The sequence below is a fragment of the Heptranchias perlo genome, chromosome 8, assembly GCF_035084215.1.
Source record: "Heptranchias perlo isolate sHepPer1 chromosome 8, sHepPer1.hap1, whole genome shotgun sequence".
Classification (NCBI taxonomy): domain Eukaryota; kingdom Metazoa; phylum Chordata; class Chondrichthyes; order Hexanchiformes; family Hexanchidae; genus Heptranchias; species Heptranchias perlo.
In genome coordinates, this window is record NC_090332.1 from 17341550 (window position 1) to 17367358 (window position 25809).

At 42.5% G+C, this 25809-nt stretch overlaps 1 protein-coding gene across 1 annotated transcript in view; it reads left to right on the forward strand.

The window, feature by feature from the left end:
* The window catches only part of LOC137324304 (WD repeat-containing protein 64-like), a 79898-nt gene that overhangs the window by 51967 nt on the left and 2122 nt on the right, over nt 1-25809 (forward strand). Inside the window, exons 16-23 of the mRNA XM_067988447.1 lie at nt 8231-8333; nt 8728-8779; nt 14762-14927; nt 15900-16015; nt 16186-16259; nt 16307-16368; nt 18155-18267; nt 23296-23478. Coding sequence (XP_067844548.1) covers nt 8231-8333; nt 8728-8779; nt 14762-14927; nt 15900-16015; nt 16186-16259; nt 16307-16368; nt 18155-18267; nt 23296-23478 — 869 coding nt within the window. The remainder of the gene's footprint in view (nt 1-8230; nt 8334-8727; nt 8780-14761; nt 14928-15899; nt 16016-16185; nt 16260-16306; nt 16369-18154; nt 18268-23295; nt 23479-25809) is intronic.

Below are 25809 nucleotides of genomic sequence, written 5' to 3' on the forward strand. Positions count from 1 at the left end.
TTGTATTAACGGCTCCAGTACATTAAATAAAGAAGAAATATGACCTGAATCGTTATTGCAGCAGAAGCCATTTAATGCCAAATAACTTCCTGAACTCTGAAGTAGATCATGATTATAAACTATAATGATGTTGTCTCAGTACCTAAAAGGGCACTGTCACAGTAAAAAGTTGACAACAGACATTTTTGTGTTTGGAGCAGTGGAGTTACTCTCCCTGGTAAATACTGAGGCAAAGTAATTGTTCAATATTTCTGCCATTACGCTGTAATTACCTGTGAGTTTATCTTGTGCATCCCTTGGTAGCCCTATCCCCATCCTGATTTTTACTTTACTATTTCTTTTTATACTCCTTGATAATTTAATTTCGTAGTTCTTCTTTACCTTCCTAACTTTTTTTGACTTTTTTCCTAACCTCTTCCTATTCCCCTTTGTCATCCTCTGCTTTGTTGTCTATATACTTAGAGTATGCCTTTTTCTTTAGTTTCAATTTTGCCCTTATATCTTTATTCATCTATGGTGTATAGTTTGTTCTTGTTTTTTAGCAGAATATATTTCTCTTAGATTCTATTGATCACTGTTTTAAATATTTCCCACTGCTGTTCTATCCCTTTGTTTGCCAATATTATTTTCCAGTTTACTTTCCCTCATTCCATTCTCATCCTTTCAAAATTAACTTTTTTCCAATCTATTACTTACCTTAAACCGTAATACGTTGTGATCGATATTGCCCGAGATGTTCCCCTATACTTAACTCTCTTATCTGCTCTGCTTCATTTCCCATTACTAGATCCAGCAGTGATTCCTCTCTTGTTGGACTTCTTACATACTGATTAAGAAAGGAGTACTGTACACATACACATTGTAAAAACTCCATTCCCTTTTACCTACTATGATTCACATTTAGTCTTCATTTGAACAGTTAGACACTACTTGCTTTACTGCTTTTTTAAAATTCGCAATAGAATTATGGAAACAAGGTTCATTACAATAATACACTTCATATCATCCAGACCAATGGATAAATAGCAAACTTAGCAAACACTTCAAATTTTCAGTGGGAAAAGAATAATATTATTATTAAAATAGATCAAGCAATTATAGATGCTCCATCTCTGGAGATGAAATGGTCAAATTAATGGAATTATTAAAATTAATTAGATTATTAAAATTAATGAAATTATTCAAAGCATGTTTGTCAATACTCACAGACTTGTACACATTCCAAACGCCATGCTAACCTATCAAGTAACAACTTTTAACATGTCATTAACTGTCATAGAAACCTAATTAGCAAATGGAATATTTGTCAGCCCTTTCCAAGACTGTAGGGCAAGAGTGAGGGAAACAAGTGTCAGGCAAAAATGAAGTGAAAGGAAACCCAAGGTAGGGGGGCACTAAACGAATTCTATGAGTAAATAATAGAGCAGCGCAGTACATGAACCCCTGTTTGATGGCTGACAATATTAATGGACTGCTTGTATGCAGTAGATGCAAGAAGGCTTGCCCTATTTGGCACTGCCAGGACACCCTTCTCACAGAATTGCTGTGCACCTCACCTATTAGGAGGTAGTGGCTGGTTTGAACCTATACAGTGCTCTGCACTTTTGACAACATTTTCACCTGACGAACGTTCTGTACCCCGTTGAGCTGTTACTTCCTTGCCACAAGGAAAATGATGAATGTGCTACCCCTTGCAAACAAGGTTTCTGCTATTCGCATGGTATATGTTATCCACGGTGGCTTGAAGGGTTCAGGTAGTGTAAAAGTTAATTGGAGAAATGACCTTCATGCCCATGGAAAAAGCTAAAGACAGGTCTCCTCCGACATGGCCAGTAAAGATTGTCTAGGCTAATAAATATGGGTGCTCGGGTAAGGATGAGTGCATAAATAACGAGATACAGTTACAGCTGTCTTTTCTTGTTCCCTCAAAAACTGCTCTTCATCCTCCAAATCGAGGAGTTCCATGTGAAGCTCCCAAAAGGAATTCCCAGCCTGCCCAGTTTGATGCAAAGTGGTCAAAATAAATAGAGTTGGAATTAAAATGGAAAATTTTCCAAGGCCACACTAATGGCAAGATACCTTTCTACCAGTACGGACTTGAAAAATTTATTCTTTAAAGACTTGCCATGCAAAAGATCTGACCTAAACAGCAGCAAAAATTAATACATCAATAAAAATGCAGATAGCGCAATGTAATAAGCAAAAATGCCTACTTTTCTGACCAAAAAATTAAACGGCGATACCTTTAAGAAACCTACTCCTGCTGGCCAGTACATCCATAAACTGCCACATCTGTTTCAAATATAAATGCCTGCTCCTCTTAGTTATTGTTGTCTATTATTATACACTGCCTTAGGAAGTGATATTGTGATAAACTTTCTGTTTCTTTTTTAATTGATAAAGACGTGGACACGGCACCAACGCAAATTGTTGTTGAAGAGTCTATCCCAGTACCATTGATTAAAATAGAACCTAATCCCATTGTCTTATCTGCACATCAGGATGGTTCCATTCAATTTTGGAGTATGGAGGTAATAAAAAAACATAACTTGGACTTGTTTTAGCTATTGAATTAGAAATCTGTAGTCAAACATTTCCTACCAGTTACCTTCCCATCTTTGGGTACTAGGGCCAGTTTTATGAATGCACGCTCCTGGTGAGGAGCTTTGCCCACTGGGAGCACATAGTTAAATCATAGGCAAGGATATCCCATGATATTCCAACCATTAAAATTAATGAATAATTTCATGAATGTGCTTTTTCCAGAAGGAGTGCACATTCATTAAATCAAGCCTACTATTTTGGGTTTAGTGATTTCCTGAGCTTCCAGTGCGGGCCTCAATATTGTTTATAGCAGCTATTGGTTCATGGTAAACCTATCACTATCTGTTTGAAACATTAGAACTGAAAGGTAGACTTACCTCTTTTGGTCAAAATCAAAAAATATGTGGATCCATCTCTGTTAATGATATCTCCTTATTGTCCCTTTATTTGTGTAACCTCAGGGACCATTCTTTCTTATGTTTGTGATTTAGGAAACAGACATAAGGAAAATAAAATTGTAATATATTATAGTAATAGTAATTCTCCCGTTGCTCACAGTGAGTCAGAGGTTATGCTATTTGAAGGGGGAGGGGTACAAATCACCTGGATCAGGAAAATTCAGTGGATTTCTCCCCTCACTGGCACAGTGCATCTTGGTACTCTGCACCTGACATGTGCCACAGGGGCTTGTAACAGAAAATCAGCCCTGATGTTTTTATATATTCCAAGAGATTTCCTGCAGCGTTGCTCATGGTAAGTCAGCGGATATGCTGTTTTATAATAACAGGAGTGTTACACCATGAAGCCTTAATTTTAATCAGTAGTTTGTTCTGCCCCTCTCAACCTGCATAAGATTTAAGGCAGTTTCCGGCTGTAACGTCTGCTCATAAGGCCGGGACCTGTTTTACTTATTGGCAATTTAATTCATACTTCCAACAGTGCTGGAGAACTGAATGCTTGTCAACTATATGCCTAACTATTCAGTAACCAGCTGGAAACGTCCTTCACTTTTAGACAGGTGCACAAATGAGCGGGCCTCGTACAATAATGGGAGGTCTGCTCAGTTGAATATTTTAATCTTGCTCCCATGACACCGAGGTTGTGGGATGGAATTTTCATTAAAGGTAACAGGACTTTCTTGAGGGAGGGGGGCAGCCAAGTAAAATTGTTTTCTGAGGCCCAACTCTGCAGCTACAGGCAAGCTGTGTGGCCTAGTGGAAAGCCAGGGCACCGAGGAAAAATTATCAAGAATTTCCCTGTGGCCCTGCCATGCACTGGCTATTTGCAATGGGCAGTGATTGACAGGGGGTGCTTGATGAGACTTGCATATGTTTGAGGTGTAGGCTACTAATGCCCTAGGCACTCCCCTCTGCATTTCCCTGCGCTCAATGCATGGGGCACAGAGTAGGCCTCAGACCTCTGCACCCAATAATATGGGACCCTGGCCTTTTGAAGCACTATAGAATTATGGGCCCCTATGTCTGCACGTTTTATATTTCCAATGGTTAATTTGACATAATTGTAAATGATCCCTGTATATAATAGACTATTCCAGTGTGATTAGATTGTTTATACAGGTTGGAATGTCTTAAGATTTTTCTGTTCAAAAATTGCGTTGTTCAAGTTTTTCTGTCTTCAAAAAAATCTGGCTGGGGGGTCCAGAACGAGGGGTCACAGTCTCAGGATACGGGGTAGGACACTTAGAACTGAGGTGAGGAGAAATTTCTTCACTCAGAGGGTGGTGAACCTGTGGAATTCTCTACCACAGAAGGCTGTGGAGGCCAAGTCACTAAATATATTTAAGAAGGAGCTAGATGGATTTCCAGACACAAAAGTCATCAAGGGGCATGGGGAGAGAGTGGGAATATGGTATTGAGATCGAGGATCAGCCATGATCATATTGAATGGCGAGCAGGCTCGAAGGGCTGAATGGCCTCCTCCTGCTCCTATTTTCACTGTTTCTATATTCACTGGGATTCCTTTATGTCAGTGTTTTTCAAAATTTCTTTTATGGGCAGTTTCCCTGCATTAATGACACACCATGAGGACTCTGTGTAAGTATTGACACATTCTCTGAGGTCCTCCTGTCACAACTTTCAAAGTTATCAGCTACTCAAAGCAAAACATTTTTATAATTGCAGAAAATGTGTTTTATTAGTATATATCAACAAAAATAACACAACCCAACAAAAAAAGAAATCTGATAAAATGGATAGAAATCGGATAACTTTGTGCACCCCCCTAAAATCCTGTGTCACAGATCACATCTTGATTCTGTCTTTATAAGGACGAGATCAATTAATTATGTAAAATGGAGCAGATTAATCAGCTACGATGTGGCAGGACATCGAACCATAATGAGTGCGTCACTGGAAAATTACTATTGATTCTACCTTTTTGTAGTAGCTGGAGGTAATAAGTGAGTCATTTAACAAACATTTGACTGATTGTAATGTAAATCAGAAAGGCCATTCACATTGTACTAATAAGGCTGAATAGTAGTATGTCAATTGATTGGATAATGAGCCTATGTATTTCTCCTTATCACTAAATATCTTGATTCAATTAACAGTTTTTCAGTACTTAAAAGCATCTGTGAGAACCTCCCAATTATTTAACCTCTTTATCCTTGGTAAGGTGGAATACATGCTTTTTGAAATAAAAGGAATATTCAACCCCAGATGAGATAAATTGCCACAATTTGAACTTATTGTCAAAACTTAACAGGTGAATTTTACAAATGTGCACCCAGTAGACCTGCTAGCAGTGCATAACGGGAAATCAAAGGCATAATGCCCTTGATTTTTTTTTATCCATTTACTGCACGTGAGTTTTTATATATACATTCATATATTATTAAAAATCTCCCTGTCGGCAAGCATTATTTGCTGTAAATATTTTAACGTCAAAATTTATAATAGGAAACATAGTTGCCTGTCATAGTTTGTTGATGAACCAATTGAATCATTCAAAATGATTTTTGAAAAATAATTGCCACTTTTTCTCATACATCACAAGATTACATTTACCCACTGAAATAGTTTTTTGTGTCTTTAATAACTTTATTAAAGATTTTAATTCAAGGTCTAGCTTCAACTTATAGGACAAGCGGAGAGAGGGAGAGAAAGCAGAGAGAGGAAAGAGGGTGAGTGAAGCACAACAAGGGAGAGGGAGGGGAACGGGAAAGGCAGAGTGAGAGCAGGAGAGGAGATGAAAGAGAAGAGAGTATTACCAGTGATTTAACAAACTAAGATCCTATTTTCACCTCAGTGCTCTTAACAGGCTTTTGGTTTTTTTTAAACTTAACTTTCATTTCAGTATAGGTGGCACAATGAAATCTGCCATGTGGGGACCAATTAAATGGTTATGGGGATGGCAAAGCTGCCTGTCCTCCAACTCACCATGACCAACACCATGGCAGATCTGCTAGTATGTGTTGGATATACTCATGTTCCTCACAGTAAATCAGATGAAACATGTATTTTATAGTAATAGGACTATTATACCACATAGTGCAAAATGTATTATTCCATTGCTAAGGTGGAGTTGTGTTTAGATTGACCTGTTCCTTTAAGGACAAAAAAATTTAAGTAAAGAGAGACTGAGTTTATTTGGTATGGGAAATTTGCAGATTAAAAGCTGCTTTCAGATTTTTGGCTCCAAGTCAAAAAAGTAACATGAAATGACTGGTTTATTTATACTTTTTATACTTCTGAAATTTTGAATCGTAATGCCTCACGTGTGGTGTCTGGAGCGTGATGGTGACCCTTAAAACTTTTATATATATGCGTTGATCTCTCAATGGAGTTAATTTAACCTGGCATTAACGGGGCAGTAACAGCCTCAAAATGGGGTCGGTAGACTTACTACCTCGTTAACACCGGCGATGCAGCCGGCGCCATTTTGAAAGCGGCCTTCCTCTGGGTGTCCAAAGCGCACGCCTGTTTCAGGCACTAAACCCCTTTTAATATAGAAATTGGGATCCTATGATGTAAAACTGAAGTGGCATATGATGTGGGGAACTGGTTTCTTCGTTTGTAGAATTTAACTTACTCGTTTCCTGTCAGCAGGTTTACAGTTTTTTCCATTCATCTGTGCTCCAGGATTTATTTAGTACTGAATGGTTTGTTTTGCAACAGCACCATCTACAGTCTTGCAAGAATGTTTCTATTCCTAACTCATAATCACAGAAATAATAATCTCTTATTTCTGTGATTATGAGTTAGGAATAGAAACATTCTTGTTTCGCTAAATAGCCCTGATTTTCCAAGGTTTTGCACTGTGGGTGCAGCTTCTATAATTGGAAATTGGATAATCTGGCCCCACCCTTGCATCATGCCCGATTTTCCAATTGACCGCTTTGCACCAATAAATGAGAATGTGCTATCAGCATGTACAAATTCAGCAATGAAACAAGTAACTTTGGTCGAGTCTGTGCCCATATAAACTGGGCGGGTGAGAGTCCTGGGACTTGGCTTCTCCAAGCAGACTTTTTAAAGGGAGGTGACACTTTTAGTTGCTGATAAAAGTCTTTGACCCCAAAAAACCGCAGGGCAGCACATCTCGGTGCAAGTGCTAAGATACACTCATCCTGACCTCTGCAGCCAACCCCTCCAAAGTTTGCAGGTTCAGAAGGAGGTCACCTGATTTGCATAACTTTGAAGGTTGAGTATCTGGGGCACCCCATCCTCATCTCACTGCCAAAGCAGCCAGGAAGTCCGGTGAAGAGACCTGAGCTGCGGGGATGCAGCTGTGAGGCCCCCGCCGCCCCGCCACCAAGAAGAACAACTTAAGAACCCCCAGGCCCATACAAAAAGAGATCGCCATAAGAAATTAATTCTTGGGATGTGTGCGTTACTGGGAGTTTATTGTCCATCCCTAGTTGTCCTTGAGAAGGTGATAGTGAGGCTTCTTCTTGAACCCCTGCATTCCATGTGATGAAGGTACTCTCACAGTACTCATGCTTCTGCAAACGTGACTCCAGGATGGTATGTTGCCTCCCTGGTGCTAGGGTCAAGGATGTCATGGAGCGGCTGCAGGACATTCTGGAGGGGGAGGGTGAACAGCCAGTAGTCGTGGTCCATATCGGTACCAACGACATAGGTAAAAAAAGGGATGAGGTCCTGCAACGTGAATTTAAGGAGTTAGGAGATAAATTAAAAAGCAGGACCTTAAAGATAGTGATCTCAGGATTACTTCCAGAGCCACGTGCTAGTGAGTATAGGAACAGGAGAATAGACCAGATGAATGCATGGCTGCAGGGATGGTGTATGAGGGAGGGATTTAGATTCTTGGGACATTGGGACCGGTTCTGGGGAAGTTGGGACCTGTACAAGCGGGATAGGTTCCACCCGAGCAGGACTGGGACCAATGTCCTCGCGGGGGTGTTTGCTAGTGCTGTTGGGGAAGGTTTAAACTCGAATGGCAGGGGGATGGGAACCTGAGCAAGGGGCAGAAAACGATGGTGGAAGTAACAGTGATATATGCCTAAGTCAGGATGGTGTGTGATTTGAAGGGGAACTTGGTGTTCCTATACATCTGCTGACCTTGGCCTTCTAGTTGGTGAAGGTCGCAGGTTTGGTACACTTTTGCACCTCCAGCAGAAGACTGACTGAACCCCCAAGGAATTTAATTCCCATCATGTTGTGTGATACTAACCTCTGTGCCTTTTCTCTTTCTTTTACAGGGTATACAATTGGAGAAAGTCCTGCCTACCTTACAGTTTTCTAATCCTATCACTACAGTCTATGTAAATGATAATGCTAAAATACTTTTAGCTGGCAATCAGAGTAAGTGGATTTTTTTTTACAGTTTACTTTTTTGAGGGAGTGATCTGCTTTATTTATTTTAAACAAATGAATTTTGTCCAGCTCATCAGCCTGCCTCCATATTAGGTAAAATGATAGAAATGACGGCCTCGATATTAACCTTCCCCACCCCACCCCTAACAATGGGTGGGAGAAGGTTGGGTGGGGGTTGGGGGGTTAAAGTTTAAAAATTGAGTAACGCATCTCCAACCCGCCGCGTATGTGCCGGCAGCCATTTTAACGGCAGCGGGTTGCGTGTCGTGCGTGTGTCCCACCTTGGAGAGGCGGGACACTTCATAATCATATTTAAATCAGGCTCCCATGGTGCGATTGGGAGCCTGATTTAAATTTAACTGCTGCTGGCCATTTTTCCCAGGGCTCGGGAAACCCAACAGCGAAATGGAGGTGGGATCTGCCAGCTCCAGCAGGTTAGTGTTTTTTATAGCACTCTTTGTGGGCCAGGAGGAGCAGAAGTGCTTCCCACCCCGGCCCCCAACAAGCCCCGATCTCTCCCACCCTCCCTCACAATTCCCGGGGACTATCCCCAAGGATCCCCGTCTGCGGCCTCCTGTCTCTGGTTTATCCACCCAGCAGTTAAATGCCATTAAATGCGGCAGGACCTCCGCATCCCCGGCCTTGACGGTTTTTGGACCCACTACCGAGCTCCCCCGCACCCTCCCCGTCTCCCTGTAAATATCGGGGCCGATGAGACTATTGCACCTGTCACTGTCCCATGGGCTTTGAATAGGGGCCAAGCCACAGGTGGGTGAAAGACACAGCTGCAGAGTGCTCAGCCAGCCCACACTGAAAATAACAACCCTGGTAGGGGACCAGGAAAGCTGCTCTGTTCAAAATTCATTTCTAATGCTGTTTATTTTTCTGTCTTCAATTTATTCTCAATGTGGGTGTCGTCAGCAAAGCTGCATTTAAAGCCCATTGCTGGTTACCTTGAGAAGGTGGAATATTATTAAAAGCAATCTGATACAAAAGGAAGGCATGTATGACCCCAGAGTTTGAAAAAAGAGTGCATGGTAAATTGGCTAATGAGTCATGTGCAAGGACAAATCAGACTCCAACAAAATGCTTTTACTCACTGAAAGAAAATAGTTCTCAGGATAACAGGGATTAGTATTAAGCTCAGGTAAGGCAATGAAAGCTACAATCAGAGCAGCCAACAGTTAATTGGAGAAGATGCTAGTGGATAGCTGTGGTAGCAATAGCAAGATCTTATTTTAGATATGTTAGGAATCAGAAGACCACTAGGGACAGTACAGGGCCATTGAAGGATTCCTCAGGGCAGATTCAGATGGTCTCCCAGGATATGGCAAAGATTTTAAATACTACCTCTCTGCCTCTCTATCTCTCTCTCCTCCTTTAAGATGCTCCTTAAAACCTACCTCTTTGACCAAGCTTTTGGTCATCTGTTCTAATATCTCTTTATGTGGCTCGATGTCAAATTTTGTTTGATATTCGCTCCTGTGAAGTGCCTTGGGACGTTTAACTACGTTAAAGGCGCTATATAAATGCAAGTTGTTGTTGCCTTCACGACAAAAAATATGAGTTATCAATAATACATCTTACAGTTGAGTCTAAGGTCGAAAGTGTCAAAGTGGATATGGTCCAGGCTAGAATAAGGAGTCTCAAAATAGATCAGTACAAAAGCAGGAGCGGAGCAGAGTTGTGGGAAGCGGTGCTGAGCACCAGGGGAGGAGCCCCAGGTATCAGTACAAAAGCGGGAGCGGTGCGGAGTCGAGAGAACCGGTGCTGAGCCCCAGAGGAGGAGCCCTTTCCCCATTCACTAAGAACAGAGAGAGTGGCATCACAGTGACGTCACAGTGAACAGAGAGGAGGAGCTCTGAGAGACACGGAATAAAAGGGTAGGTTAATCGGGGAAAGTAAACGGTAAGTAAATTAATAATAATCGAGTATCTAAAGGGAGTTTAGAAAAAAAAAGGTTTCTAAATATAATGGATGGGCAGCTGAGACCCATTGCCTGCCAATCCTGTGCCTTGGAGGAACCTCAGGATGCTTCATGTGTCCTGGAGGGCCACATGTGCAGGAAATGCCTCCAGTTGCTCGAGCTCAAGCTGAGGGTTTCTGAGCTTGAGGGGTGGCTGGAGTCACTGCTGAAGGTTTTCCTGGGTCGTACGTTCCAGGAGGTGGTCACCCCGCAGCCACAGAGAGTTCAGGATAGCAAGTGGGTGGCCAGGGTAGGAAGAGGCAGGGAGTGCAGGAATCTTCTGTGTGTGTGGGACTCTCAAACCGGTATTTAGGGTGATGACACCTCGAAGGAGTGCAGTCCTGAGCGTGGGACCATGGGGCAAAGGACCGCACCGGGTGGGGGCACAGCGAAGTGTAGAAATGCAGTAGTCATAGGGGATTCGACAGTCAGGGGGACGGACTGGCATTTCTGTGACCACCGTGTGAGTCCCGCATGGTATGTTGTCTCTCAGGTGCCAGGGTAAAGGACATCATGGAGAGGGTGCAGAATATTCTGTGGGGGGACGGGGAACAGCCAGAAGTCGTGGTCCATGTCGGCACCAATAACATAGGAAAGAAAAGGGATGAGGTCCTGCAGTCAGAGATTCAGGAGCTAGGGGGGAAGTTAAAAAGCAGGACCTCAAAGGTAGTAATCTCTGGATTACTCCTAGTGCCATGCCCTAGTGAGTACAGAAATATAAAGATAAGGCAGATTAATGCGTGGCTAGAGACATGATGCGAGGGGGAGGGCTTCAGAATCTTGGGGCATTGGGAGCAGTTCTGGGGCAGGAGAGATCTTTTCAAGAAGGATAGATTGCACCTCAACAGAGATGGGACCAATGTCCTAGCGGGGAGGTTCACTAGTGCAGTGGGGGAGGGTTTAAACTAATTTGGCAGGGGGGTGGGCACCAGGATGTAACATTAGAAAGGAGAAACAACGTACATAAAGGATTCGGGGAGACAGATAGCACTAGAGTAAGAAATAGTACAGTATTAGGTGGGATCAGACTAAGAGAGAATACGAGAAGGTCTAAGATAGGTTTGGAGTGCATGTGTGTAAACGCACGAAGCATGGTAAATAAGGTTGGTGAGCTGCAGGTGCAAATAGCCACATAGGAATATGATGTAGTGGTGACAACGGAGACCGGGCTCAAAAAAGGGTAGGAATGGGTACTAAATATTCCTGGATACAAGGTGTTCAGGAAAGATAGGGAAGAAGAAAAAGGAGGTGGGGTGACAGTTTTGATAAAGGAGAATATTGCAGTGCTGGAGAGAGAGGATGTCCTTGAGGGGTCAAGGACAGAATCTATTTGGTTAGAGTTAAGAAACAATAGAGGCACTATTACCCTACTAGGTGCATTCTACAGGGCATCAATTAGTGGGAAGGATATAGAGGAGCAAATTTGCAGGGAAATTACAGAGGTGTAATTAGAGTAGTGATAATGGGGGACTTCAACTATCCAAATATAGATTGGGATAGTAATAGTGTAAAGGGCAAAGAGGGGGAGGAATTTCTGAAGTGTGTTCAGGAGGACTTTCTTGATCAGTATGTTTCCAGCCCAATGAGGAAGGAGGCATTGCTAGGTCTGGTTCTGGGGAATTAAGTGGGTCAAGTGGAGCAAGTGTCAGTGGGGGAACATTTAGGGAACAGTGATCATAGTATCATAGGGTTTAGATTAATTATGGAAAAAGGCAAGGAGCAATCTAGAGTAAAAGTTCTTAGTTGGAGGATGGCCAATTTCAGCGGGTTGAGAGCGGGTCTGGCCCAGGTAAATTGGAATGAAACATTGGCAGGTAAAACTGTAATCAAACAATGGGAGGCCTTTAAAGAGGAGATGGTTCAGGTACAGTCTAGCTACATTCCCTTGAGGGGGAAAGGTAGGGCAACCAAAGTCAGAGCTCCCTGGATGACAAAAGAGTTAGAGAGTAAGATGAAGCAGAAAAAGGGGGTGTATGACAGATGTCAGGTTGATAATACAAGTGAGAACCAGGCTGAGTACAGAAAGTACAGAGGAGAAGTAAAAAAGGAAATAAGAGGGGCAAAGAGACGGTATGAGAATAGACTGGCAGCTAACATAAAAGGGAATCCAAAAGTCTTCTATAGGCATATAAATAGTAAACAGGTAGTAAGAGGAGGGATGGGAGCGATTATGGACCAAAAAGGAGATCTACGCATGGAGGCAGAGGGCATGGCTGAGATACTAAATGAGTACTTTGCATCTGTCTTTACCAAGGAAGAAGATGCTGCCAAAGTCACAGTAAAAGAGGAGGTAGTTGAGATACTGGATGGGCTAAAAATTGATAAAGAGGAGGTACTAGAAAGGCTGGCTGTACTTAAAGTATATAAGTCACCTGGCCTGTAACCATTCTATGATTCTATTGGGTCCTGATGGCGCTTACCCAAGGGTGCTCAAAGAAACGGGAGCTGTTCTCAGTGAGCCCCTTGCTCGTATACTGAACAGCGCACTAGGGTCTTGGATTGTTCCCATGAACAAGAGGTAGGCCAATGTGCCATTATTCAAAAATTGCCATCAGTCAGAAGTGGGAAATTACAGGCCCGCTTGCTTGACTGTGATTATAGGCAAGTTGCCAGAAGGAATAATTAGAAGTACACTGCATGACCACCTTGACAGAGAAGGGATTATTAGCGACTCTCAATATGGCTTCTGGAAAAAAGGATCATGCCTCACCGACTTGGTTGAATTTTTCGATGGGCTAGGTTAGTGGATATAGGTAGCATGGCTGACATTGTATACCTGGATATTCAAAAAACTTTTGACAAGGTGCCACACACTGGGCTTCTTAAAGAGTTCTGTGGTATTTGTGGGCTGACTTTGGGTAGGATAAGGAATTGAATGCATTTTCGTAGACAAATGGTTGTTATTAATATCAGTGGTTCTGCGTGGAGTGCTGCCGGAATCGGAGGTGGGCCATTGCTCTTCAACATCTTTATCAATAATCTGGATGAAGGCGTTGGGGGATCTGTCCTCAAGTTTGCAGATGATACATAGATTCATGCAGGTGTTAAGATCTTAGCTAAGATAAATGAATTACAAGCAGATCTAGATGCGATGGGGAAATGGACCCGTGTCTGGTAGATGTCATTTAATATAGATAAATGTAGTGTTATGCACATGGATAGAGCTAACACCAAGCATGCGTACATCATTCAGGGTTGCTAAGTCTGTTGAGCAGGAGAAAGACCCAGGTGGTATAGTACATGAATCTTTGAAAGTTCACGACCAGTGCTGCATGTCTAAAGCAAGAACAAATAGTACTAGGATGTATTGCCAGGATGATCAAATACAAAACAAATAATACTTTACTGTCCTTGTATAAGACCTTGGTTAGGCCTCATCTAGAACACTACACCCAGTTTTAGTCCCCTCATATCTTGGGTTATTTGAGGAAAGGTTCAGAGGAGTGCCATTAGATCGATAACCTAATTTAAAGGCCCTCAGGTACCATGATAGACTTAGAAAACTGGGGCTTTTTATTCTGGAAAAGCAAAGAATTCAACTATTTGATTGAGGCTTTTAAAATAATGAAAGGATTAGATTCTGTCCATGTGGATTGGCGACTTGAGTTAGAAAAGTAAGGGAAGATCAGGGGACGTGAGTATAAGTTAAGTAAACATAAAACCAGGTTAGCAGGTACTTCTTTTCACAGAGTCGTCAAAGTTGCCTGCTCATGCAATGAGTGCGGATTTGCTGCAAACATTCAAAAAGGAATTGGACAAATTCCTAACTGTGGCTGATATCATAACATGCAATAGGTAGGTGGGATATTGGGGGATGTGTCTGCTGGTCACTTTGATCTCCTGGAACTTGTTTGATCACTGTTGGAGGTTGGCGAGGAATTTCTCTGATTTCTTCCCCCTAAATTGGCCTAGGGCTTTCTCTTTTTTTTTGCCTCTCCGAGGAGATTGCGTGGTTGGTGGTGGGTGGAAATGGTGTACTAAAGTATGGAACACGCTCGATGGACCAGCTGGCCTTTTCCCGTCCATCATTTTCGTATGTTCGTATAGTCCTTCTCCTTGAAATGCTGCTGTTCCCTTGGTGATGATATTTGGGAGGGAATTCCAGGATTTTGACCCAACAACAATAAGAAACAGTGATATATGTCCAAGTCAGGATGGTGTCTGACTTGGTGGTGGTAGTATTTCTATGAAGCTTCTCCTCTTGTCCTTCTCGGCTATACATCGCATGGCTTGGTTCAGGGTGCTGTCAAAGTAAGTTAGGTGAGTTGCTGCAGTGCATCCTATAGATTGTATAAATCACAGTACACCTGTGGTTGATGGTTTGCATATTGAGCCTGGGGTTTGCATCAAGTGAACTGTTCTATCTCAGATGGAGATGACAACTTCATGGGCCCAGCCATGAGAAGTAAACTGCTGGCCTCACATAAGCAGTTGTATGAGATATTGGAAGCCATGCCAAGGAGTTTCATCCACTATGGCTGGCCACAGCAAAGGATATGGACCCTGACAACATCCTGGCTCAAATAGTGAAGAACCTGTGCACCATTATTCACCGCAAGCTTTTCCAGTACAGCTGTGACATTGGCATCTACCTGACGATGTGGAAAATTGCCCAAGTATATCCTATCTACAAAAAGCAGACAACCGAGAGAGGCATCAGAAAAGCGGCGAGCAGCCCTACGACTCATCAGTCTTGCCAAAAGTCTTGAAGAATCGTTCAGTGAGAAATGCAAGCAAGGGATGCAATCTCACCTTAAGAGTGCACCTATGCTTTAAGTAGGCCTTGGGAGTCACTCCAGAAATTGTGTTCATCATGTGGCCGGGATGCCCAAATCGCCACAGGATTGGGCGAGCAGCCTGTCTATCAAATTTAAATGAGGCCCAGGATTTAAAATTGCTCGGGCCTCACACCATAAACATCATGGGGGTTTACTGCTTGCCCCACCCCCCTCATGCCCTATTCCTGTGCTGGGTTAAAATCAAGGCTTTTTTTTTGGCTAACAGACTTGGCAAAGGCTGAAAATTGTCTGAAACATTTAAAAAGGCTGCAACATTATTTTATCACTAAATATGCATCCTTTAATTTTGAGCATGCAGCCCATTCAGTCCTGCATGTTCATGATCTTCTGCAAGGCTCCTTTCACCTTGTTCCATGTGCGAGGCTCAAATTGTGTCATGAGTACACTTAAATGATGTTCATGAACTGACTTTGCAACCAGCTCTCATTATTTTTCTGGCATGTGATTTAGCCGTTGCGATATGTTGTCAGTGGCTTTTTTAGCCAAGGTCATTAATTTGGCCATCATGTGCCCAGACTTACTATCAGTTATTTCTTTGCTCTATTACTAATAAAAACACAATTTCTGCAACAATGCCCCGGTTTTCCTTTGGATAGCTGACACTTTCTTTCAGAAGTTGGGACAGCTGGTTCTTCGAATGTTTGCAGGGGTCCCTAGAAGTGTGACAATATCTGCAGAGGGTTTATATTTTAACAGAACTACATTTTTTGATGGCGTTAGTTGTGTAATACAAATAGATTTAGCATTATCGCTCTTTAAGATAGTCCTAACCTTTTGTGTCCGTAACAGTTTTATTCTTGGCTACTGCAGAAGAGGCGGAAACGATCAATTTTAATAAGCTTCAGCTTAGATTATGCCATTGAAATTATTTTAGAAGAGAAAGCACATGCCCTCAGGATTGATGTGTTAGATTTGTACTGCAAAAAGCTTCTCTCTTAAGTGTTGAGTGCAGAAGTGGGGCAACAAAGCACAAGATTAAGATCCCCCTTTCATTACAGAACTACGTCTTTCTTAAATAGAAACTTTGGAATATGAGCCTTAAAACCAGCTCTCAAATTTTACAATGGGTTAACAGTTTGACACTGGAGAATGTCTACTTGGAGACAGTATACGCCATTGCATTTACAGCATACGCTCTGGATTTCAAAAGTAAGTTTATCTCCTCATAAAATGATACAATACATGTTCTCATGCAGGGGGATACATAATAATCTGGGATATTGAAGCATTTCTGGATGATCCGTATATTCAAAATAAGGTATGTTTCATAGTTTAACAAGAACGGTATTTAGGAATTTAGAAAGTAATATTGTTCAATATAAGAAAGTATTGAATGAGAAAAAGTCATCCCACAGATCAAGTACAGTTTGAACTATCTCTTCCCAATTCAATCTCCTGAGGAAAATGATAACCATAGGTAACCCTTCCAAGGAGTAAAAATTTTGTGAAACTTTTCCCTGACCTCAACAATAATTGAGCAGAATTCATGTATATGGATCAAATACTACATTCTACATTATTCAACCCTAAATACTCGTACTCGCCAGTGATAAATGGGGCTATGGAGTAGGCATCTCTGTTGTAATTTACAATTTGCAATTTACAACCTTCAGTATAATGTCAATTTGTTCGAAATCAAGTTGAATGCTCATCAGAAAACATTTGTAAAAATGGGTAATTTTCCAACTTTGTACTTTTGGCAAGGAGCCTTACCTGCCAGGCGCACATATCAGAAATTCAGACACATGCTGCGTGTGATTTTCCAATATTGTCCTGTGGGCAAGGCTCAAAATCAGAAAATTTCACCGTAAGTTTTTAGCATTTCTACAGTAATATTTCATTTCTGTTTATTTTCTTCCCTTGAATTTTTTCCCCTGGGCTGACTCATGCTGGCCTGTGGTTCCACATGTACCAAATGCCCTCTGGTACTTCGCCCAGTGTTGGTGTTGCTATTTGATGGTGGGGGCATCACAGCCGAGCCTAATGCTTCCCTTATCCATTGTTCACATATGCACACCTTACAGCAGGAATCATTAGATGTCGATCGGAATGGAAAGCTCTCTAGGGACATTGAGGCCTATTGTAGCACCCCCATGCTGCCAAGCTGAGAGTGACTAAACGCAAATAATAGGAATTAAACCAAAGTATCCAGTGAATTCATCAACTGAGCAGTTGGGGTATTTCAGACAATAATCTCACCAGTTTGTCATTGATTTTGCCTTGGTGGTTAAAATCATGATGGATCCTCATCACGATGGCATTAAACAACTGATGATGCAGAGGAGCTAGAAAATAATTGAGTGTTGTGTGTGCATTTGACTTTACTTGCAGTAAACTATTGGGTAAATTCACCAATTCCATACACCCAGTAGGGAACAACACACAAAGGGAGTGCGGGTCAGAGAATTGGTGCTCCAGTGTTGTGCCTATTTCTGCCCTGCACTCTCTGAGCACAGGATCAGTGAATTTAACCATGCCGAGTGGATATAATTAATCTTTCATTATCTTAGTTTCACAGTTAACACCAGACATTAATTTGTTGTGAAATGAAATACAAGTAGCTGAATAACAGGCAAGCTCAGTTTTCTGCAGACGAAAATTGTTTCATAGTATTTACACATTTATTACGATATAAAGTTAAAAAAATTACCGCAAGTTAACTGGTGAGAAAAGTAGTTTGACTTAATGCAATGAATTAGAAGCAATGCCACTTTGAAAACAACAGTATCGTGGGGAAACATATCTGTAAAAGGAGTCTTGCAGTGCTAAAATGCAGCAGCAAACACTAGCAGCAAATTACACACTAAAGATATTGTAGACACAATATGATATTAGAGACAGAACCTGCCCAATCAAAGAAAAATAAATTGAACTTTCAACAGAAGCATGACAATGTGTTGAATATACTGTAGAATTTGTTTATAGTCATTTATACTGAAACCGGAAAAAAGACATTCACAATTTCTCATCTTTACTTCAAATTTCTATATCATTTACCAACAGCTTTGGAGCTATGTAAGATCATAATTACTCTATTTTTGCAGGAGCCTGTGAATCGCATAATTAGCTGGAAAGCCCATACTTTGGAAATAGTTAGCCTGTTCTATGTGGAGGAAAACTATGTTGTTGTTTCTGCATCTACAGATTGTTCCGTCAGGTACGTAATAGGATTGACATTATACATAGAGCCTTGTTGACATTTTTGCAACAGGCCAGCACTTGCATTAGTATGTGCCTTTGTATGATATATTTAATATTTTAATGATTTCAGTTATCAGGTTAACCAAGATGTGTTTCATGTTATTCTTCATGCATAATCTTCTCTTTTAAATATATCTATCTTGGGCTGTGGGTGTTGCTGGCAAGCCCAGCATTTATTGCCCATCCCTGGATGCCCTGAGAATGTGGTGGTGAACCTTCTTCTTGAACCATTGCAAGCAGTTTGATATAGCTGATTGGCTTGTAAGGCCACTTCAGAGGCGGTTTAGAGTCAACCATGTTGGCGGGGGTCTAGAGTCACATATCGGCTAGACTGGAGTCACGTATAGGCCAGATTGGGTAAGACCAGCAGGTTTCCTTCTCTAAAGGACATTAGTGAACCATTTGGGGTTTTACGATAATCCAACAGTTTCATGGTCATTTTGACTGATTCGTGTGTTTTATTTACGGATTTTTTGTTAAACTGAATTCAAATTCTCAAACTGCCATGATGGGATTTGAACTTGTGTTCTCTGGATTATTCTAGGCCTCTGGATTACTAGTCCAGTAACATAGCCACTACACTACCATACCCAAAACCTTACTACCTGTTGTCACATTTTTGTCATGCGTTTGTATCCACTTTTCTATTACTGGGGCACAAATCGCTCCCGAAATAACAGAGGAGCTCAACAGCGCTCTCAGTTATTAGTGGTGAATTGAAGGAGCAAGTTCTGGCATTTGCACATGCGCAGTGAAACGCAGAAATCTGGAACTCGCTCCTAGTGGTTTGCTGGTAATATGACAGCTTCGAATTAAAGGGACATCGCACACTGCGATCAGAGAAATCATTGAAAAAGTGCCAACTTGCTTATCTGCCCAGCTGGAAAGTAACTAATTACACCACCAAACGGGTACACTTAAAAATACAGGTCTAAACTAAGTTTTAACAGCGTGGTAAGTCTTAATGACTAACAAACAACTAAAAATTAACTTTTAAAAATGTGGAGTCTCATATTACTGCATATTTTAATAGTTTTTGGGCATTACATTTTTTAAAAAAAATTTTTTTTTACTTTTCAGTTCTGTCTCTTTTATTTAATTCAATTATTTCTTTAGCTTTTATAAAAAAAAATTAAAATTTTATTTACAATGACATACAGGATACTAACTTTCAATGAATGAAGTCTGCTTGCCTGCTTGAGCAATGCAGGCTGAACCTGTGGGTGTGACTTCTCTTCTTGACTGAGTTTGTGGCCGCGTCTTCTCCTCTCAGACTTTTCCAGCTGCGGCAACTCACGCTGCTCAGAGGCTGGGTTGATAGTGCACAATATTTTCAAAAATTCAAATTCAAGCAATTCGACACCACAGAGCCTGCAGTAAGAATTTCGTTAATTTAATTCGCAGGAGCAGGGGTGACCATTGCCTTGCCGCTTGGAACGATTTCTGGCCCATTAATTCCTATGTCCACATTTATAATGGAAACGGCCTATGTAAACTTGCCATGCTGCAATTACATTTTCTTGCCAGTAGTGGCACTGTAGCACCTCAGTTTTACATGTCCCAGCTCATCAGCCCAAAAATGCTCAGAAAGACCAATACTCCAACCAACTCTATTGCTGTGAGTTTTGCTATTTAACTGTAAATCATATAAAATCAAAGCACATAAAACTAAGGGCAGAATGTATGACTTTTAAAATGGGGATTAAATTATATCTGCGTGCCCTGGTCCAAATATCCTTCATCCTTTAACCCTGCTTCACCTGAGGACTGCACTTAAGTCTTCAATCCCATGTGCAACTCCTTGGGAGAGCGAATAGTTATATATTAGAAGTCTTGCATATAGTCTGCACTTTCTGTAAACGTACTTATTTCTTCCTTCACACTTTCCTGCCACACTGCTTCTGTCACACCTGTTGGTCATGCTTAAAAATTTAGCTATTTATTATACTTATCTCTAATTACATCCTCCTAACTCTGTCCCAGATTTTCCTGGGGACTTGCGCTATTGTAATGGCACATCTATATTGTAAGGACCCTTGAAATGCACAAAAGAGAGAGGAAATTATGCAGGAAGTGACTTACGTCTTTTATAATGCCACTCCATAGTTTACTGGGATTTTTGCACCAATCTACCGTTGCACTCACCAGTGCCAGTTATATGGTATTTATTATAGCTCTGCCACATTAAAATCAATGGCGATCATGATTTTCCTGCATTTAAGCTGATTTTCATGCCGCTGCCACTTAGTCTTAAAAATAATGGTCTAAGTGGTCTAACAACATTGTGATTTATTGCTCGAAGATCGGATTTAAACACCCCGTGTTAAAAATGTATTACTGTTGCAAAGATTAAACAACTGGGATCTTTGAGTATCCATTTTCTGCACCTGGGATTTTCAATTTTAATACGCCACACCGTGGGGGTAAATTTAACCCCAAGAACGGGTGGGTTGGGGGCGAATGGGCAGTAAAAATAGTTTGTTTTTAGAGCGGGACCATATCCCGGCTCCAACACGCCCACTTCCGGGTATAACCCAGGTGCGCGCGCAACAGAAACTCAGAAGTCCCGTCCCCACTTAAAGCCGGCAGGCTGATATTTGAAGGGGCAATCTATTTCATTGCATAGTTGAGGCAGTTAATTTTTTGTGTATTAGAAATGTCAAACAAATTTAACCTTACCTGCTCAGGTTTCCCATCGCTTCTGATTCACATCAGGTGAAAGCAGGCGGGAAGAGCCGGATCCATGAGGTGAGTGCCTTTATTGCACTGCTAGTGGGCCCGGAGGACCTGGCAAGCTCACCTGGTGCAACAGGACCCCTGCGACTGGCCGACCCCTCCGCCCCCAATGAAGGACTCCCCTCCCATCCCCCCCCCAACTAATGGTGGAACCCCCCCCCCCCCCGATCTTCTCCAAGGCCCACCCCATGTTATTCACAGCCCATAATCTCTCTCGCCCTTCCTCCTCTCCGATTCACTGCTCCTTTCCCTTCTGAAAGGCAGCCAGCCTGTCATTCTGGCTGCCTGGCGCATGGGAAAACCGAAAGCACAAACAGTTACCTTCAGTTGAGTTGCAATCACAGAATGCAACACACTCACTTGGCTTCCAGGTTCCCCACGTGAATATCTACGCACGTGCTGGATTCCCGGCTCCGAGCTAAAATCATTCCCCATATGTCGAGAGCCCATCCAATTTACGTGATTGTTTTCAAAATTTAAATGACCCCTTCTCTGTTTTCCACAGTGCTCAACTTCAATAAAGCCTCTAGCACAGTAAGCATATCTTTGCTAGTAACTCTAATTTGCTTATTAATCAATATTGTTTCAATCAGTTATGAGCAAATTGATGTACTTATACCTCAAAAACATTTCAATCTCATCAACTGGGTGGAAAGACAGCATGTTATTATGTAAATTTTTGCTGTCCCCAAAGATATCTTCAGACTCATTCAAACCCAGAATGTTTTAATAAGTTTGAAAATTCAAAGTTAGCTTGATTAGCTCATTTTATGCCTACGGAATCCATGCAAAAAAGTCAATAATTATTTTATTCCTAATTTATTCCTAATTTATAATATAGCGACTGAATTTATAAATAAAGATCAGAAGTGAAACTGACAAAAGTCTCAAAATGTGAAAAGGAATACCACAAATTAAAATAATTGTAGATTAAAGTTTATTTAACAGGGTACACTTCCATTCACTGAAACCTTCCCATGACTCTGGATGATTTATGTGCCGTCACTTCCGCTCTAAGATCAGCACTGAGTGCCTGATTTTCCACTATGCTCGCTGTGGCATATTCTAATTGGAAAACCAGAAAAATTTGGAATAAATTAGCAACAGTGAGATCCATGTGCTAGATGGTGAGGTTTACGGTGTACGTCGCCATTCTTACTATTGCAGAAAAATCTAGGCCTCTGTCTTCAAGGTAAGTGGCACTGTTCTCCCACCGGAGGCATCTTAAGGAAGTGATAAGGCCTGTATCAATACAAACTTTTCATTTTCCTATCTGGACAAGCAGTGGAAAACCTTCCAATGCTCTCTATTGGTAAACTGCATGGGGTTTTAACTCGTAACTGGCTCGTCGCTCTGCCAACCTGTGGTGAAGCTATCAGGACTTAGTAAGTGGGTTGTATCTTATGGGGAGAGATGTATCAGGCAAACAGAAATTCTACAGGTCTAGATTTCTTCGTAGCTTAGTCCAAAGACTCTTAAATATGCTGCTGGTTTTCCATGCATGTCAGACACCAGGCTGACCACAAAAAAAAAATATATATTCAAATAGATCTTGCATGACATTGTTTATGGTAAGTTAAATGATTTGCCGTTTTTTAATGATAGAATTTTTAAAGCATATGACGCACAATGTGCTATTTTTCCATTAAGATGTAGTTGTGCTAAAACTAGCATGTCCATTTCAGGCCACAAAGTCTAACTGTGTAAGTAAGCACATCCTGATGTCAGCTAGAGGTTAATTGTTGTTGATGGGGTAAGTTTGCAGATTGACAGGTACTTGCAAATGATTAGTTCCGGGTCTGAAGAAACCAGCTTGAAATGACTGCCTTTCTTCACTTTTTCATAATTTTTACATTTTGAAGTATGATATCTGTAATATGTTGGGCATTCATTGGAGCTCTAACCTCCTTGCTACACATCTGCACCTCAGCTCTACATCCTGGTTGCTTTCCTGTCCCACTATCCCCTCACCCTTCTATCCTACTCTGTGCTTCGATCCACTATCACCTTCTCACAATAATTTTTGTCCCAACTCAGTGCTTTCCTTGAAATCACAGCTGAATTTAAGAACTTGTGTGGGGAGTTGTGACACAAGCCTGTGCCCTATTCATTTTTGTCACATGCATTGGAGCACAGTGACACAGTGCCACCTCTGAAGCTCATTTTCTTGGCAACCCACGTAACTGGTCTGTTTGTCAAAAGAAAAATATTAAAAGGGGCGGCGATTGATTGTTTCATTGTTATTCAGGGTTTGGTATGCACGAAATGGCCATTACATCGGATACTTTGGACAACACAGCCCTTTGCTCTTAAGTGACCCCAGCGAGTTTGTTTTACCCAATGACATAACTGAAGCACCCGTGGAAACCAAATCAAAGAAATCTGACAAGAGTGACCTGCTGGACTATCCCTTGATGTTGGATTGGGAAAGGTGAGATGGCAAATATTACTTGAATTTGGTTGCAACAAATTATAATGTCGGATCCCATTCACAGAAAACATATCTTTTTAACATGAAAACTATGATGAAGATGCAGATTTATTCATTAGATATAATTATTTTGTGCCTTTTATGGGGTACATATAGGGCCCGATATTACCAGGTCGGCAGGTTTGCGGCGGGGGGTCGACCGGGCGGGTGGGTAACGCGCCCGGTGAAATCAGTCTGCTCCGCACGCAATCGCAGGCTAATTGGAGCCACTTACCTGTGCTTCCGGGTTTCCCGCTGCTAAGCTGCGCGGCGGGTGGACTGCGCATGTGTAGTAAGATCTGTCAGCTGGAGGAGCCCTATTTAAAGGGGCAGTCCTCCACTGACTGATGCTGCAGGAAATAGGAAAAATTACAGCATGGAGCAGCCCAGGGGGAAGGCTGCTCCCAGGTTTAATGATGCCTCACTCCAGGTATTATTGGATGGGGTGAGGAGGAGGGGGAGGACAGCGATCTTCCACCCGGTGGGCGGGAGGAAGCGGCCTGCCTCTGCCACCAAGAAGGCCTGGCTCGAGGTGGCAGTGAGGTCACCAGCACCACCAACATATCGTCCACCTGCATACAGTGCAGGAGGCGCTTCAATTATCTAAGTAGGTCAGCCGAAGTGAGTACACTTACTCATTCCCCTACACTCCGTCTGCCACATCACCACCCCCACCCCACAACTCCTTCTGCACTGCCAACACTACTCTATCACATCACTCCTCACACCCACTCAAACTTCATCCTCATCTTACCTGCACTTACTCACCTCGCCAGTACTCATCCCGCCACTACCACTCAACCCAATCCTCATACAATCTCATGGCTCTATCTCATACTCACCCTCTCATGCATCTATTTCACGGTCAGCCTCACTCAACCCGCCACTATCTGTGCTGCAGCCACAGGGCATGCATCACGTATGTGCAGTAGGAAGCGTAAAGCAAACGTGTCGTGAGCATGAAGGGGATGCACAAGGGGGTTTGAGGGTTTGTCATGGTTTTTACTTATATTTCATTTCTGATCAACTCACATAACATATTGTCACCACTACTGCCACGTCTTTGTGAATCTTGTCTGGTTTGTGCAATAATGCCCTTTCCTGAGGATCACGATGAAGACCCACAACTGATGCCACCCATTGTGTCACTGCAGAGTGGGTGTAGGTGTATTTGCAGTGCTCTTTTGTGCAGATGACTGAGAGACGTCGGCGATGTCCCCGGTGGCACCATGGAAGGATGCGGAGGAGAAGTTGTTGAGGGCAGTGGTGACTTTGACAGCGACAGGTGAGAAGATGGTGCTCGGGCCAGCCGGGAGCAGCTCGGCATGAAGGAGGCTGCAGATGTCCACGACTACATGTCGAGTGACTCTGAGCCTCCGTGTGCACTGCTGCTCAGAGAGGTCCAGGAAGCTGAGCCTCGGTCTGTAGACTCTGTGGCGAAGGTAGTGCCTTCTGCGACGCATCTCTCTCTGCGATTGCCCTCCCTCCTGCTGTGCAGGTGGATGTGTCACAGCACTGTGTTGTGGAGTTCCACGTGTCAGAGGTGGCCGGCGAGGTTGGTGATGCTGTTCGCCCTCCGAGGAGGTCATGACTGCAGCTACGGCGGCCCCCATCCAGAAGATGTACATCTGAGAGGGTCCGCAAGGTAGGTAAATGTATCTGGACACCGGGGTAAGTGTGCAAGTTGGTGAATTTTGTTGTTAGGAGGAGGGTGGTGGAGGCCAAACTTTGTCCAAAGTGACAGAGTGGCCTCCTGCAATGAGTGAGGGTCTCCCTCCCCCCACCTGTCAAATGGACCTTTGCAGCTGTCACAGGCTGATGGCTGCAACACGTCCATTTGAACTGGGAGTGTTTCCCCCAGTACGGGAAACAGTCTCAGTCAGTTGAAAAATCCCATCCCTGCTAAAATAACAGGTCAATCAGGTCTGCAAACAACCTGAAATACCTGTTCAAGTACTTTAAGTGGCACCCCGCCGGCTTTAATTGCCGGCGGGAGTCCCACATGCGGGGGCTGCACGCGCATGTGAGCGCGTCATTGGGGAACCCGGAAATGGGGTGGGTTGGAGCCGGGCTCCCGATCTGCCCCGGGAATCCCCGATTTTCGCAGACCCCCACCAGGAACGCACCCGATCGCAGGTGCAAAAATCGAGCCCATACTGTCTAAAGTGTTTTAATGCCTAATAACCTGAAAGTAGCCCCACGATGTTGTAAGTGATTCCCCTGTATGGTCTACATGTAAAATAATGCAAAGAAAAAAAGCAACAGCCAATATATCTGTGTGATTTTAGTGGT